The sequence below is a fragment of the Anarhichas minor genome, unplaced genomic scaffold (genome assembly GCF_050575085.1).
Source record: "Anarhichas minor isolate MPS153535 unplaced genomic scaffold, ASM5057508v1 ptg000027l, whole genome shotgun sequence".
In the NCBI taxonomy this organism is placed as follows: domain Eukaryota; kingdom Metazoa; phylum Chordata; class Actinopteri; order Perciformes; family Anarhichadidae; genus Anarhichas; species Anarhichas minor.
In genome coordinates this window covers 12369633-12384232 of record NW_027466473.1, presented here as the reverse complement: position 1 = coordinate 12384232, position 14600 = coordinate 12369633, and the positions used below count along the sequence as shown (strand labels likewise).

At 43.3% G+C, this 14600-nt stretch overlaps 1 protein-coding gene across 2 annotated transcripts; it reads left to right on the top strand.

Moving 5' to 3' along the window:
- Positions 1-1296: 1296 nt before the first annotated feature.
- smg6 (SMG6 nonsense mediated mRNA decay factor) lies at positions 1297-12581 on the top strand. Of its 2 annotated transcripts, none has more exons than XM_076101255.1 (19): positions 1297-1393; positions 2504-4898; positions 5011-5203; positions 5422-5532; positions 5708-5814; positions 6157-6235; positions 6464-6574; positions 6686-6901; positions 7307-7368; positions 7495-7640; positions 7780-7893; positions 8001-8175; positions 8461-8680; positions 8846-9022; positions 9217-9375; positions 9499-9643; positions 9831-10093; positions 10270-10351; positions 10469-12581. In XM_076101255.1, the coding sequence occupies exons 1-19, from the start codon at positions 1303-1305 to the stop codon at positions 10597-10599; spliced, it is 4977 nt and encodes a 1658-aa protein (XP_075957370.1). In that variant the 5' UTR covers positions 1297-1302; the 3' UTR covers positions 10600-12581. The 2 variants fall into 2 exon arrangements, with proteins under 2 accessions (XP_075957370.1, XP_075957369.1); XM_076101254.1 differs by having other exon boundaries at positions 6464-6586.
- The last annotated feature ends 2019 nt before the right edge of the window (positions 12582-14600 follow it).

The window sequence follows — 14600 nt, the reverse complement described above, 5'->3', positions numbered from 1 at the left end:
AGATTTATAGGAAGGACACGAGTCTCTGTCCCTTTAATTTGGTGTTGCTAGGGAAATGAAGCTGTTTACACTGGCACCAGCCACACCGATGATGTCTGCCTGAACTCTCTACGCCCCCCCCCCCCCCCCCCCCCCCCCCCACACACACACACACATGCACTACTCAGTCTTTCTGTGTATGTCTGTCTCTGTCATTTGTTTCTGCCGTCCCACAATTACCCTCCTCGTGCAATGTGTCAGTTCACATCACAGTCATGAGTGGAAGACATGAGAGAAAATATGTGACAAGGAGGAGATGTTGCTTCATTCACATACATTACTTAGATGGAAAACAAAAGTAGATGGGAGAAAGTTTGCTGTTGGGCCAATCCAGAGGGTTACAGGACAGCTGAACTAAAAAGTCAAATAAGTAAGCAATCCTGACATCTAGTGGCTATTGTGTTGAATTGAGGGTGTGTATGTATATAGGATATCTGTCTGTCTGTTTCTTTATATAATGTGCAGAACTTTAAGCCCCCTTCACTCAGGTTTTATATGTAGGTCAAGGCCTACGTAAGAATTACATAACATTTTAGACTGACACACATGTCAGATTAAAACAGAAAATGCATATTATAATTATAGACTTAATTAATAGCTAAATATTTTGGAGAATTAACCAAGAGTCTATGACTATGAGGACTTCATGTGAAATCATCCACAATACTTTTTTAATCAAATAGCACATGTATACATAAACACATTTGGTGGCAAGATGTAATCCCTATTTGTTCATTTATTTTTTAATTTTTAGAAAATATTAAGATAAAATTGAATATACATATTATAGTATAGTATTCATAGATCATAGGTCACAAAACCAGCAATTAACCTACATCAAAACAACATATGTCTGATAACCTAAGGGGAAATTATGTTGATAGTCACAATAGAAAATAGATGGACAGATATGAAGACAATTAACCGAAAGGCTGGGAGAAAAAACCATAGTAAGGATTTACATGAGTTTATTCTGTGTGAGACAAATAAGGACTTTGTGTGTTTCCTTTAGTCTAAAAAGGGAAATTAACGTTAGTAGCCTATTAGTAGTAATGCTATCGTAGCCTAGTGAAATAGATGTATAATAATAAAATCTTGAATGCAAGACATTTACTTATAATGAAAAACCTGTCACTTAGGTTGAATTGACAGGGGACCGCACTCCATTACCCGACTGCCTTCGCTATTGTGTCTCCCGGTGAACATGTTTGATCCAGCTGGGCCACCGTACTTGTTGTGTTTGTTGTTTCAGTTAAAGCAAAGATGGCGAACGAACTGGACAGAGTACGAATCTCAGCTGCGGAACTCAGAGCTGTAGCGTCGAATTCAGTCGATAATATTGACTGTCAGAAAGGTGAGATGAAGTGAAGTAGATAACTAAAAGAAATGCATTCGTGAAAAAGTCGATACATCTAAGTAAAGAAGTATTCCAAGTTAGATAAAAGTAGCCTACGGAGTTGCTAAGTTTGTAACCAGCTAATGTTGTTAGCTAGCTAGCTATCTGCCTACCCATTCTTTGGTCCCGCGCGGTCTGTTTTAAACGCCCCCTTCAACCATAACGACACCAGATCGTTTATGAGCGACTGCTTTCACGACTAAACCCTGTTTCTAATAGCCATATTGTTAATTATATTTACTCCATTTACTTTAAGTCGATTAGTAGGACGAACGAGTCCGTATTATTTGAATGCAGCGTTGACGTTGAAAGGTGTTACGAGAGATAATCTCGACTCTCGTAACATTAATCCTTAAATGTTAGTTAACGTCAGATATTTAACTGTCGTTAACATGACTGTTAACTTTTCACAATTCCACTGCTGTCTGACATTTACTGTAAGGTAGTTTGTGTTTGTAAAACTTTGTGAACAGATTACCTTTTCCATGTGCAATGTTTAGTGTGTGTTGGGGGGGGGGGGGGGGCGTTATTGTGTGTACATGCACATGTGTGTTTCCAGCCTAGGTTCTTTATTAAGCTGATATATTGTTTATGTTTGTTATTGTCAAGAAATCATACTAAAAGTGCCTGTTGTAGCTGCAAAAACACATGCATTGGACACTCTATTGCACTGGATGCCTGTTGCAATGAAACAGGGACTGTAACTTATAGTTTTTTTAAATTTATTAGTCAATTCAACATACACCATTCTGCTGCCACCAATACTTGCGAGATCACTAAATGCATATTACGGACAGCTGAAAATAGTCTCCAACAAATGCACATTTTTTTTGTTTTTTATTTATTAACTGTATTTGTGACACATTTTAAATATTTTATAATGAATGAACAATGAATGGTATTGGGGCTGGTTGCCACAAACAAGGAAGGGATGTCAGAAAGTACTGAGAGACAGTCTGGGTCATTTTTAAATGAGTTTTTTTCATGGGATTTATTGACAAGAAGAGAACAACCTTATTTTAACACCCATACTCAATCTTTTTACTGTTTGTGTTTTTGCTTCTGCAGAGAAGCAGGAGGAGCATCTAGTAAACAAGCAGCATAGGAAGTGTGAAGGAAAACGCCCTGAACTACAGCGCTACCAGCCGGTAGCTGGACATGGACGGTGTCACCGTGACAGTGAAGAGGGAGAAACTGGTCAAAGTGATCCCCTGGCTGCTGATTCACATGAGCATAGTCAACCGTCACAGAGTAAGAAAAGGGGAGTCTCAGAGAGACATGGGTGCACAGACGACGGGGCAGACACCAACATAACGGAAGAAGACAGGATGAGAGGTGACGGTAGTAACACTCAGAACTGTAGAAAGGGCTTTCACTCACAGCCTAAATCAGAAGCAAATAAAGAGAAGGGCTTTGTTGAAAATGACAGAGAACACCAGGAAGCTGCTGGAGCTGCTAAGCCAACGCGGAAAGCCCGCAAACCTGACCGAGAATTTTATCAACCTGGGAGCCGGAGGAGCATCCAGGGAAAGGACTCTGGAGTTGGAACGGAGCAGGATATGCCTCCCCCCAGGCAGAATACGCAGCAAACTGAGCCAGAATGCCAGTTGAGTGCAGGGGAAAGAGAGGGTAACAAAAAAACATCCATTCAGAAGCAGGGAGGGAAAGCTAACGAAGTAAAAGGTCTACTGGAAAACATCAAATTGTCTAAATCCAGTGAAACAAACAGAAAGCATGGGAGCCGTGATGTGGAAAAAAACCCATTACCTTCTGATGCTTCAGTGGAGAAAATTACGAGCAAAGTAGAACAACTCTGTGTGAAAGACGGAGGTAAAGTGGGATGTGAAAGCCAAGCTGTTGAAGAATTAATTTGCGGGAGAGGGGAAACAATTGATAATGAAAGGCGAGACCAAGGGGGAGGAACAAAAGAGGAGGATGAAAAGGTAGAGAAGAAGAGGGAAAGGGGAAACCGCAGGAGAAGAGGAGGGGATAAGGAAAAAGAGAGGAATCAGGATTCCAGAAGAAGAGAAGATGAAGCAGGTGGTGGAGGAAGGAACGACCACGGGAAACCTGAGAAGCAAGGAGACAGGAGAGCAGCAGAAGCAGAAAGGGATACCAAAGCTGGTAAGACTGGAGACACACAACAAAGCAAAGGAAGAGAGAATCACAGAGAAAGCCGAAGAGGAGACAACAACAACCAATCCAGAGACGCTGAGAAAGATGCAAGGACAGAAAGAAATGCAGACAGGGCTGTTGAAAGAGGCGATAGAAACAAATCCAATGCAAACATCCCAACACCAACCTCAAAACGCTATTCCAAATCAGATATTCGGCGCTCACGAAATCGAACTTACAGCAGTAGCTCAGCTAGCAGCGTGACCAGCCTGGATGGTCCTCGACTAGGGAGGGAGGTGGAGAGTACCAAGCCCCGCTTGGAGCCTGTGCACAATAACAAAGAGGGGATGGCTAATAGTGGAGTCGGACGAAGGAGTCATTTACAAAGCTGGACAGCCAATGGGGAATCCTCTACGGAAGGGAGTGAGATGAGTGACATAGCAGAAGATAGGAGGAGAAGAAGAGGCGGGGGGGAAGAACTAAGTGCAGAGAGGCGGAGGGAAGAAAGGAACAGACTGAAAGGAAACAAAGGCGGAGGTCGAGGAATCCTGCGGGTGTCTCTCGAAAAAATGTCTGGCACCGCGTCACATAGCGGGACGTCACAGCAACGCAAGCCAGCCGTGGTTCCTCGTGGCAGAGGTGGAGGTATCCTGGTGCTTCCAGCTCGCACAGACATCTCCAATTCACCCGAGGTTGGGCAAAGGCTTCTTTTTGGTGGAATTAGGGGAGGCGGAGCTTGCAGGAGTCGAGGAGGCCGAGGAGGAATGAGACGACTCTGGGATCCCAATAACCCCGACCAGAAACCTGCTCTTACCAGCACCCAGTCCTCACAGCATTTAGCTCTTCAACAGCCTATATATCTCCAGACCGGGACCGGATATGGACAACTTCACTTTCTGGACACAGACGATGAGGTAGCAGGCAGTCCTCCGGTCCCGCAGGGTGAGCACTTTCAAACCCAGCAAGCTGCTGCCATGGCCTACTACAAATTCCAAAACTCTGACAACCCCTACAGCTACCCCATGTCCACCAGCAATTCACATAGTCCTGGCACTACCACCAACCAGCGCTATCCATATCCGTATCATATGGGGCCCTACCAAATGGCTTCCCCTAATGGTATGTACCCGGGTCCTGGTGTGGCTCAGTTCGGTGGAAGTTACAGGGGAGCAGGCTATTCCCAGCCTGCTGCAGGAGGTAGTTTGACATTTGAAGAGGTGGAGCAACAAGCCAGAGGAGAGCTGGGGAGGCAGCTGAGGGCTGCGGATGCACAGGAGCTCCAGCTCAGTAACCTGCTGTCCAGGGACAGAGTGAGTGCTGATGGACTGGATCGCATGGCCCAGCTCAGGTGAGGACAGGGGAGGGAAAAGATGCGTTAGTAGCATTTTTGCATGGTGTGTGTGTGTGGTTGTTTTACTCATTTGTCTTATACTGTCCTGTTATGCCCTCCCGTTTTCTAGAGCTGACCTTTTGGGGCAATACGAGCAGATCATCCTGACAGACATCGACTTCTCAGACTCTCAGAACGTGGATCAGTCTTTGTGGAAGAATGTCTTTTACCAGGTCATAGAGCGCTTCCGGCAGCTACTTAAAGACCCGACATGTGACAACACCCCTCATATCAGAAACATGCTGCTCACGCTGCTTGATGAGGTAAGGAATGTGTGGGGAAATTCAGACAGGGCAGCACTTCACAAAATCAGGAGGTTACTGCAGCTAGCATCGAACATCTGTGTGCCATATTCTTGCTTGAGGATATGTCAAGACAGATGATAACTAACTAGTCTCTTTGGGCACATAATGGGATACACAGTTGGGACCTTGCTTAGTAATTTTGATTGTCTGTGGTGATCATTGTTTGTGTTTTACAGGGGGCACTATTCTTTGATGGGCTGCTTCAGAAGCTGCAGACAGTGTACCAGTTTAAGTTGGAGGATTACATGGACGGCATAGCTATCAGGGCTCGGCCATTACGTAAAACGGTACAGCACCTTCTATTCTGTGTTTGGTTGTGTGTGCACTTAACATATGTTCAAAGATTTATCAAATGATGCATATTAAAATGATCGAATATACATTTCCAATGCCTATACCTGAATTGGGCAATTGAAATTCAAAAGTATGTTGTGAATTGTTAAATGTTTCTGTCTTTTCCAGGTGAAGTATGCTCTCATTAGTGCACAGCGTTGCATGATCTGTCAGGGAGATATAGCACGTTACCGGGAACAAGCCAGTGACTCGGCCAACTACGGCAAGGCTCGCAGGTAGGCTGTAACTCAAGCATTCTCTACGTATTTTGAAATTCCTTAACACACATTCAAAAGCACTGGATGTGTATTGGCATTGAATATTTGATTTTGACTGAGTCGGGAGGCTACCGTGTAAATATCTTGTAGCTGGTGGTCAGGAGTCAATCTTGGACTTATTTGTTCTGAGATGCTGGCTGCTAAAAATGTCAAATTTTGAACAATAGTAGACAAAGTTCCTTCCTCGCTAAATATTACCAATTAGATAAGAACCGTATAATTTAAAGTAGAAGCAGCAAATGTTGAAAGTCCACCTCGTCTCTCGGTATCTCATGATTACACATTTCCATTTTTCTGCAGCTGGTACCTGAAAGCCCAGCAGATTGCCCCCAAAAATGGACGACCATATAACCAGCTGGCCCTGCTGGCAGTCTATACAGTAAGTGACGTGTAGTTTAGTAGGGGTGGTAGGTTGAGAGCTGGAAAGGCTCTTTGCAGGCACAATTGGATAACTTGAATGTCACTGACTGTATTTTTCCTGGCATGTCTACGGGATAATTGAAAAACACAACTTAAAGAATAACGATCTGTTGTCACCCACCCAGTGTGCGTCCTTCTGCAGGATGCCTCCCTCCTCTTACTTGCTTTCCACTTTTCACATTTACAGAAGCGGAAGTTGGATGCTGTGTATTACTACATGCGCAGCTTGGCAGCTTCCAACCCCATCCTGACTGCAAAGGAAAGCCTGATGAGTCTGTTTGAAGAAGCTAAGCGCAAGGTCAGACATAAAGTTAAGTCGTTTAAATGTGCCAAATATTTTACCATTTCTTTTGGACCAAAAACTTTCGGCAGCGTGGGTGCTTCTTGTTGACAGACTTTGTTCTTGTAGGAAGAGCAGCTTGAGCAAAAGAAGAGGCAGGAGCATGAAGGAGGCTCCAGGGGGCCGGCAGTAAGAGGAAGAGGAAGAGGGGAAGATGGAGCACGTGTGGAAATTTGGATTCGCACCAGCAGACAAGCGGCAACCCCATCGTCTCAGAGGGGAGGTAGTGAATCCAGCAGAGACTCCGAACAGGATGGAGAGCTGGGAAGTCTAAGCGCCAGTGATGTAAGATCCCTTTCTTTCTTTTGCTCTCTCTCTCTCTCTCTCTCACTCTCTCACTCTCTCACTCATGCTCCCATTCACATCCAGTCTCATGTGCCTTATGCCTTTTATATGTATGCACTCAAAGACAGTATTTGTCAATGTATCCTGTTACATTGACAAAGAGGCATCTGTATGTGTGTCCTCTTTGCTCTTTCCAGCTTCAGTACCCTTTTCAGTCCGTTTCCTTCCACTCCTATTGTTCAAATCCTCTGGTGCATTTAAATGGTGACCTCCGCTCCAAACCTCACTGGATGAAGTCATGTGTTTTCTTGTCATGTGCTGTCGGGTTTTTAGCTAAATACAACTTGTTTCCCAAAGATTAGTAATACTTTATTTTTTTCGTCCTTCTCTTTTTGTTTTCTCCAGCTAAATAAGAGATTCATTCTGAGTTTCCTGCATGCACATGGAAAGCTCTTCACTAAAGTGGGGTGAGTGTTGTCTCTTGTATTCCAGCTCTTAAATCCATAGACTGAATTATTATGGATTATTTATTTTTGTGTGTGTCTGTTTTTTTCCCGTATGTTTTAATAAATGTGTGCGTCTTGCCTACACAGCATGGAGTCTTTCCCTGGAGTGGCGAGCCGTGTTCTGCAGGAGTTCAAGACGGTGCTCCAGCATGGCCCCTCCTTACTGGGCTTCACACACATGCTGCAGATCATCACCATCAACATGTTCACCATACACTATGCCCACAGCAGAGGTGAATACTGCACACAGGATCGCATGATAATAATACAAATGAACACGCACATGCTGGGGCTGCACACAAGTCATTCCTAATGTTGATATAAAGGGTGTTGAGGAAGTACTGGTTCAAGTTCTTGTTTGTGTTTTTTCAGGTGAAGACGGAGAAGTGCGGTCCGTTTTACAGGAGCAAAGCACTGCCCTGGGCCTCGGCATGTTCGCACTACTGGTGCAGCGCTGCACAGAGCTGCTCAGGGATACTCCTGCAGGTACGGACACAGAAAGTATCTGCCACATTTCTTAAAGTTGTGGCTCTAGACTGAAATTAAGGTCTATTAAGTGTTGTATTCAACAAAAATCTCGTTCTCTCTTTTAGAACCAGTCCCCATGATAGATGGAGACGAGCAGGGTAAAGGGGAGGAGCTGGAGGGTATGGTGCGGGTCTCTGCCTTTCCATTGGACCTTAGAGAACTACTGCCAAGTATCAAGGTCTGGTCTGACTGGATGTTGGGGCAACCAGACCAGTGGAACCCACCACCCTGCAGTATAGAGTGAGCATTTTAAACCTGCAGTACCTAATGTTATTTGGGCCACTTGAGTGCAGTGGAAACAAGTCGTGAACACAACATTGACATGTCATGTTTTTAAATTAAATGAAAAAGATTAGACAGAATTATGTATTGATTTATAGTCTCTTTAGATTACTACTATTGGTTCTGCTCATAGCCTCTACTGGTACTTGTACACAAACCTCACATACCAACTCTCTTCAGAGAGCAGTTCTTTAAAATACTCATTCCTCAGCATCAGTTTTGGCTTTTTCTCTCTCTCTCAAGTTGCAGCCCAGATGTTTGGCAGTGCCTGGCTGACCTGTGTAACATGCTGGCCCGTGTAGACCATGAGGAAGTGCCGCTGTTCAAAGTCGACACTGAAGAAGTTGAGGGCGATGAGGAGTTGACTGTGCTGCAATTGAAGGAGGACCGGCTGCTTGCTGGCTTTGTCCCTCTGCTTGCTGCACCACAGGAGCCGTGTTACACAGACAGACACACTGACGTGGTGAGTGGAAAGTAGAAGCGTTATTTATTTTTGATGCAACACTTCAGCCCTGGTACATGCTTCTTGTTAATTCTTCTGTCACCTTCAACATGCCAGATTTGACCGGTACCACTAATCATCCTCTTCCAGTTCTCATGCACATCTACCTCCGTTCTCGTTCCTTAGGCAATAGCAGCAGATTGTAAGAGAGTGACGGTGCTGAAGTACTTCCTGGAGGCTTTGTGTGGACAGGAAGAGCCTCTGTTGGCCTTCAAGGGAGGCAAATACATCTCTGTGGCAACTTCTCCATCTACTAACTCAACGGATACAAGGAGCAGGCAGGATTCTCTAACGGAGAAAGAGGTGACAGATTTCCTCCTACTTTCCCTCTAATATATTGTTTCCTCCTCATTGAGCTCCCTCTATGTTTTCACCCCTGACTGCACTCCTGTCTTTTAACATTTGACCTACACAAAATGGTGTAAATTAGATCTGTCTGTTGAAAATACTGGAAGCAAAATTGCTGAAAATGTGTCTTACCCGTGTCTGTTTGGCAGGCTGATGATGTCATAGTGGAGGCGGAGTCATCTCTCTCCGCATCAGAAGGAGAGGATGAGGCGGGAGACAGCGAGAATGACATAAGACAGCTGAAGGCGCGACGCCACGACCTCACAAACAAACTGGCACAGCAACAGAAGCGCAGGGACAAAATACAGGTAAAACAGACGTATACATTCATAACAATACATATTCAAACATGTATATTGTGATGGGTATTAGTCTGTATGTCTGAGATTCTTTATGTTCAGGGATTAATCAAAAAACCGTGTGTGTTCCAGGCGGTGCTGCAGACAGGCGGGCAGTTGGAGCTGGAAGTGAGGCCTCTCTTTTTGGTTCCAGATACCAACGGATTCATTGATCACTTGGGAGGGTTGAAGAAACTCCTTCAGTGTGGAACATACATAATAGTTGTGCCACTTATCGGTAAGACTGAAACGAAAAGAGGAAATACATGAATGGATGAGTGAAGAAGGATTAAATCGTGGTGTTGTGACGTGTGTAGAATCATAAGAATGCCCCATTTGGCCGAGGTTAAGTGTAGAAAAGGGACATCTTTGTTTACGTATACTTATTACTTTACTCATGGTGCGATGTGTGTTCTCTCTCACAGTGATTACAGAGTTGGACGGCTTGGCTAAAGGCCAGGACAACTTTGGTGGAGGAGTGGGCTCAGGAGGACGCGGCACTGGCGGTCGCGGCAACTATAATGTTAGCGCGGCCCATGTGCGGGCCGTGCAGGAGAACGCCCGGTTGGCTGTGGCTTTCCTGGAGAAAGGATTCGAAGGCAGGGAACCGTGCCTCCGAGCGCTGACGAGCAGAGGAAATCGGCTTGATTCTATTGCCTTCCGCAGTGAAGACACCTCTGGACAGCAGGTGAGAGACCAAATATTTATAGCTCGTATTATTTAATCTTGTTAAATTTTGGCGATTTGGTTTCAGATTGTGCAATGACGAGAGGCTTTTTCTTTTGCTGGGTAGCAGTGGTTGACTTCTGATTGAAAATGACAACTTACATCAAATGTTTGTACTGTTTTTCTGTTCCTCCTCAGGGTACCAATGATGATGTGATTCTGTCCTGCTGCCTCCACTACTGCAAAGACAAGGCAAAAGATTTCATGCCTGATCAGAGAAGTATGTAACATTGCCTGTCATTCATTCAGCGTAGAGAGTTCCTAACACGCATGTAATCTGATGTGAATAACGTTTATCTCTTGCTACTCTGGCTTATCCCCCCTTTTCCACTCACAGATGGGACAGTGAGGCTCCAAAGGGAGGTGGTGCTCCTTACAGATGACCGTAACCTGCGCGTCAAAGCTTTGACCCGCAACGTCCCAGTGCGAGACATCCCTGCTTTCCTTAGCTGGGCCAAAGTGGGCTGAACCAGGCTGAGTTGGAATCAAAGGAACCCAACTGCTGAAGCCTGCTTGCCACTCAGCCACGAGAGAAGACACACTTAAGCAGAAGAAGGAAGAAGAGAAGATACCAGGGGAGAGGAAACGATAAAGAAAGCGTAGAACCACTTCATATGAAATACAAGCAGATGCAATGACAGCAGGGTGGTTTCAATGAGCTTTTCCCCCTTGTGATGAAGTGTGCGTGTGTGTGTGTGTGTATGTGTTAAGATCAGTGGGCTTCCCCAGAAAGAGAGAGGGAGACTTGACAAGTCTCAGGAAGGCTGGACTGGAAGGAAGGAAAGAGATGGAGAGGTTGGATTTGTAAGTTGTCCGGTCCGGCCTTGAGCATCTGCGCCTAGTTGGTGAGTGTGTACTCAGCAAGCAGTGTTAAAATGTGAGGCTGATGGTAGAATGAGAGTGTTTATGGTCATTTAATTGATTAAAGACAACCGTAATGAAGGCCATAACTGGCACTTCCACACTTCTCATAGGGCCCAGTCGCATACACTGCTTCGGCCTCTACAGCAGCGATGTGATAAAGGTAGTCGGAGAGAAGCACAGCTGGAGGCTCTTTGTCGGGACAGTAAACAGAGGGTGACTGTAGTGAGGGTTAGTTGAGCCCTTGTGCAACTTCAGCACCTCCAAGTCATCACCTGCAGGTGTGGTATTTCCTGCAAACTCAGGAAGTGCTTAATGCTTGTTTGGTAGCTTGGGTTGTTCCTCCAGCTTGATGCTAATGTTAAGTCTGGATACTGTAACGACATGTTTTGATGAAGTCGACAACAACAACAAAAAATTGATTCAAACTTAATTTTTGGTTTTTACTTGTTTTTGAGTTAATGTGTAAAAAATTTAGTTTCCTCCTCGGGGGCCATTTCTCCAGAACCATGATTTTATCAACTTTTTTTTTTTTTTACAGATCTGGGTCCAAATGTATTTGTGAATTATCATTTGTTTCTGGGTTTGAGCAGTCCAAACATATGCATAATATTTGATATATCAATACTACTCTGTTGGTTTGTAGTGAGTTTTCAGTTGCAGAATATTGTGCTATGTTGACTATCTTTATGGGATTTAGCCTTTTTTGAACAAAATTCCACCCCATCATCATTTAAAACAAAACCAAACGATATGAAAATTTGCAATTAGTGTTTGATCCAGGTGTGCCTCAGACAGCCATGATGTTAGAAGAAGGCTTGGTCTCTGATATTGACTTGCAGACGCTATTATCGAGTACTTTTAGTGTCTATTTTGCTTTATTTTCTATTTAGCTTTCCCCTCATTCATTTTGTGCTTTTCAGTTCATACCACCACAGAAGTAATGTTTTTAATCACTAAGTTTTCCTTCTCAGTGTGTGATTTTTCCTTAACTTTTTTCAAGGTCGCATGACCCACTTTTCTTTCGTCGAAATAAGATACATGAGATATACCACCACAAATGACAGCATGTACAATTACCATCACGTTCAAGCAACACTTCACTGATACGCTGTAAACAAACATTTAACACAAATGTAGTATTTGTGTGTTTGCTTGCTCTGCATTGATTTGGGAGACACTTTCAGGAGAGGCTGAGTTATATATAGTGTATGTTTCTGTGTGCATATGCTGAAAATACATGTAATCTACACCCATGTTCTCTTGTTATGTTGCATCATACACAAGTCATTCACCCGTCACAGTTTGATCATATGGATTTAGAATAATACCGTGTGTAGAAGTGGCTACCTTGCTTTGTATTTGTGCTGTACATCTTTCAGCTACAATTTCCGTCAGCAGTTGATGTTGAAGTATTTGTGAGAACCTTGTTTTTTTTTCAGGCCCTCTGTTCTGGTGCTACTGTCGTGTTTAGCAATCTACCGTGTTAAGTGGCTCTGCTGCAGTGTTTGTGCAAATGTAGTAAATACATAGTCAATTTAACACGTATTACACATTCATCATCCATCATTAAAAATGTTTTCAAAGCATGTTTTTTTTTTGTGGTGTTTTTGTAAGAAATCTGCCTTTTTCCACAGCAGACATTTTTGACTTGTCTTGACAGGAAAGGCACAGGTGTTACGAATAACACTAATGAGGCCTTGTTATATTCAAGTGTCCTAGTAAGCGGCCAGCGTGCACAACACCAGGACCCTGACATTGAAGCAGATAAATGGAACTCAGCCATCATTCACTGTAGCATTTACACCTGTACGTTTCCTTCTGTGACCTGTCGAATGTCTGCAGTAACAGACAACCTGCTGCTGCTTTACTTTTTAGAATCACTGGATTTGTGAAGGTCGTGTTTTTTCCTACATTTAAATTGAATGACAATTTAGATTACAACAAACTACTTTGGACAGAGTTGAAATACTATATATACGTATATTTCTGAATACGAAGATAAATTTAGAACATGCAAAATGTTGACACAATATAAATGTAATCGAATCCATTAATACACCCAGATAATCAAAATGATTACAAGAAATGCATACTACACATAACATTTTCTGCAGAAAGATATATATAAATCACTTACCAAAACCTTTACATGTATGCCCTCATGTGGTAGTAGAGGAAGGTGACACAGGCGGGAGTGATGGAACCAAAGAGCCAGCATTGAGTTTTGGGTATAGCACTTCAATACAGGGAATATCTTGATAAACTGATAAAATAGACAAGCATGACAGATGTATAGGTTAAGGACGTCTATGGGGGGAAAAAAGTCATACTAATACAATACAAAATAATAATGAACTGCTCTGGTTCAGTCCTGATATATATTCTAGGGCTGATAAATGGTCAAATATACATAAAACTCCCATGATTTAACTCACTCTTTTATAACAAGTAGTTACTTGTGAACGTGCATCTTCAGAGAGCATATGTGAGAGAGATGCTTCCTCAGCATGTCACATCTGTAAACAAGCAGAATATGTTCAGTTCTAGTTTGAATACAACATCTGTACTCTGGGATTAATGCACATGCATGTGTGTGTATATCAGGGACAGGAAGTTCTGCAGCCTGTCCATCCATATCTTTTGCTTCAGTGTACTTCTGTGCCTGGATACAGACCACACAGACAGGACCCGATTCACATCATCATGACAACAGGGCTACCAAGCAACCAATCAAAGCCCTCTGAGCCCCACTCTGTAAGCTGATTGGTTCCTCAGCCTGCAGCCTGTTGTGGAATGCCCATCTTTAACCTCTTTGCTGCCATGCACATTTCATAGATCCTATATTTCCTGCATGCAGATTGCAGTTACTTGTGTAATCCTTTGAGATGTGGTGTCACGTCTATGCTGACATGAGAGCTTGTTTTTCATGCTAGAACTGGAACAGCTTAGTTAAATGTATGTCTGTGTATATATAGAATAAACAAAGGCTTAAGCTACACAAATGTTTGCTTCATAATGTTTGTAATCATAACATGATGTAAAACTGGCAGTACATGACATATAAACATATGTAGCACACCAATGGATTTAAATAATTTGCCAAACTGTTGGAGACTGGGGTGTTGAGCCCCCTTAAATTATGTATGGCATCCACTTAACTCTTGACTCATACTTCATATTATATAACCATGTGATACCAAGTAATATCCCACCAGGTCATGGACTATAAGGTACTGTACACACCACATGATTTCATAGGCTTCAGAGAGTGCACGCTGACAGGTCCATCAGAGGATCTAATAGTAATGGAATTAAATGTCAGTACAAAGTTAGACTGTATTGTTTTGACCACACTGTTACTGTTACTAGAAGAAATAATGGTGTTCTGATGCAAAACCCAATCTTCTCATCATACTAGGGTCAAGGACTGATGAACTGTACAATGTTGTCCCTGGACAACCAGTCCTGACATCTGTCATTGTTCTAGGATACATACAATAGTTCTTAACATTAGTTAAACGAGAGGCTATTTATAGTAGACACCAGATTAGGACTGAAACCGTTAATCAGGTTAGGAGCTCAGTGACTGAAAGTGCATAAAGCCA

Excerpts from the sequence above, each read along its gene's own strand:
- smg6 (XM_076101254.1), top strand. The coding sequence starts at position 1,303 with ATGGCGAACGAACTGGACAGAGTACGAATCTCAGCTGCGGAACTCAGA. Across the intron at positions 8,176-8,460 it reads CCACCACCCTGCAGTATAGA|TTGCAGCCCAGATGTTTGGC; the intron begins GTGAGCATTTTA and ends CTCTCTCTCAAG. Across the intron at positions 9,376-9,498 it reads AGCGCAGGGACAAAATACAG|GCGGTGCTGCAGACAGGCGG; the intron begins GTAAAACAGACG and ends TGTGTGTTCCAG.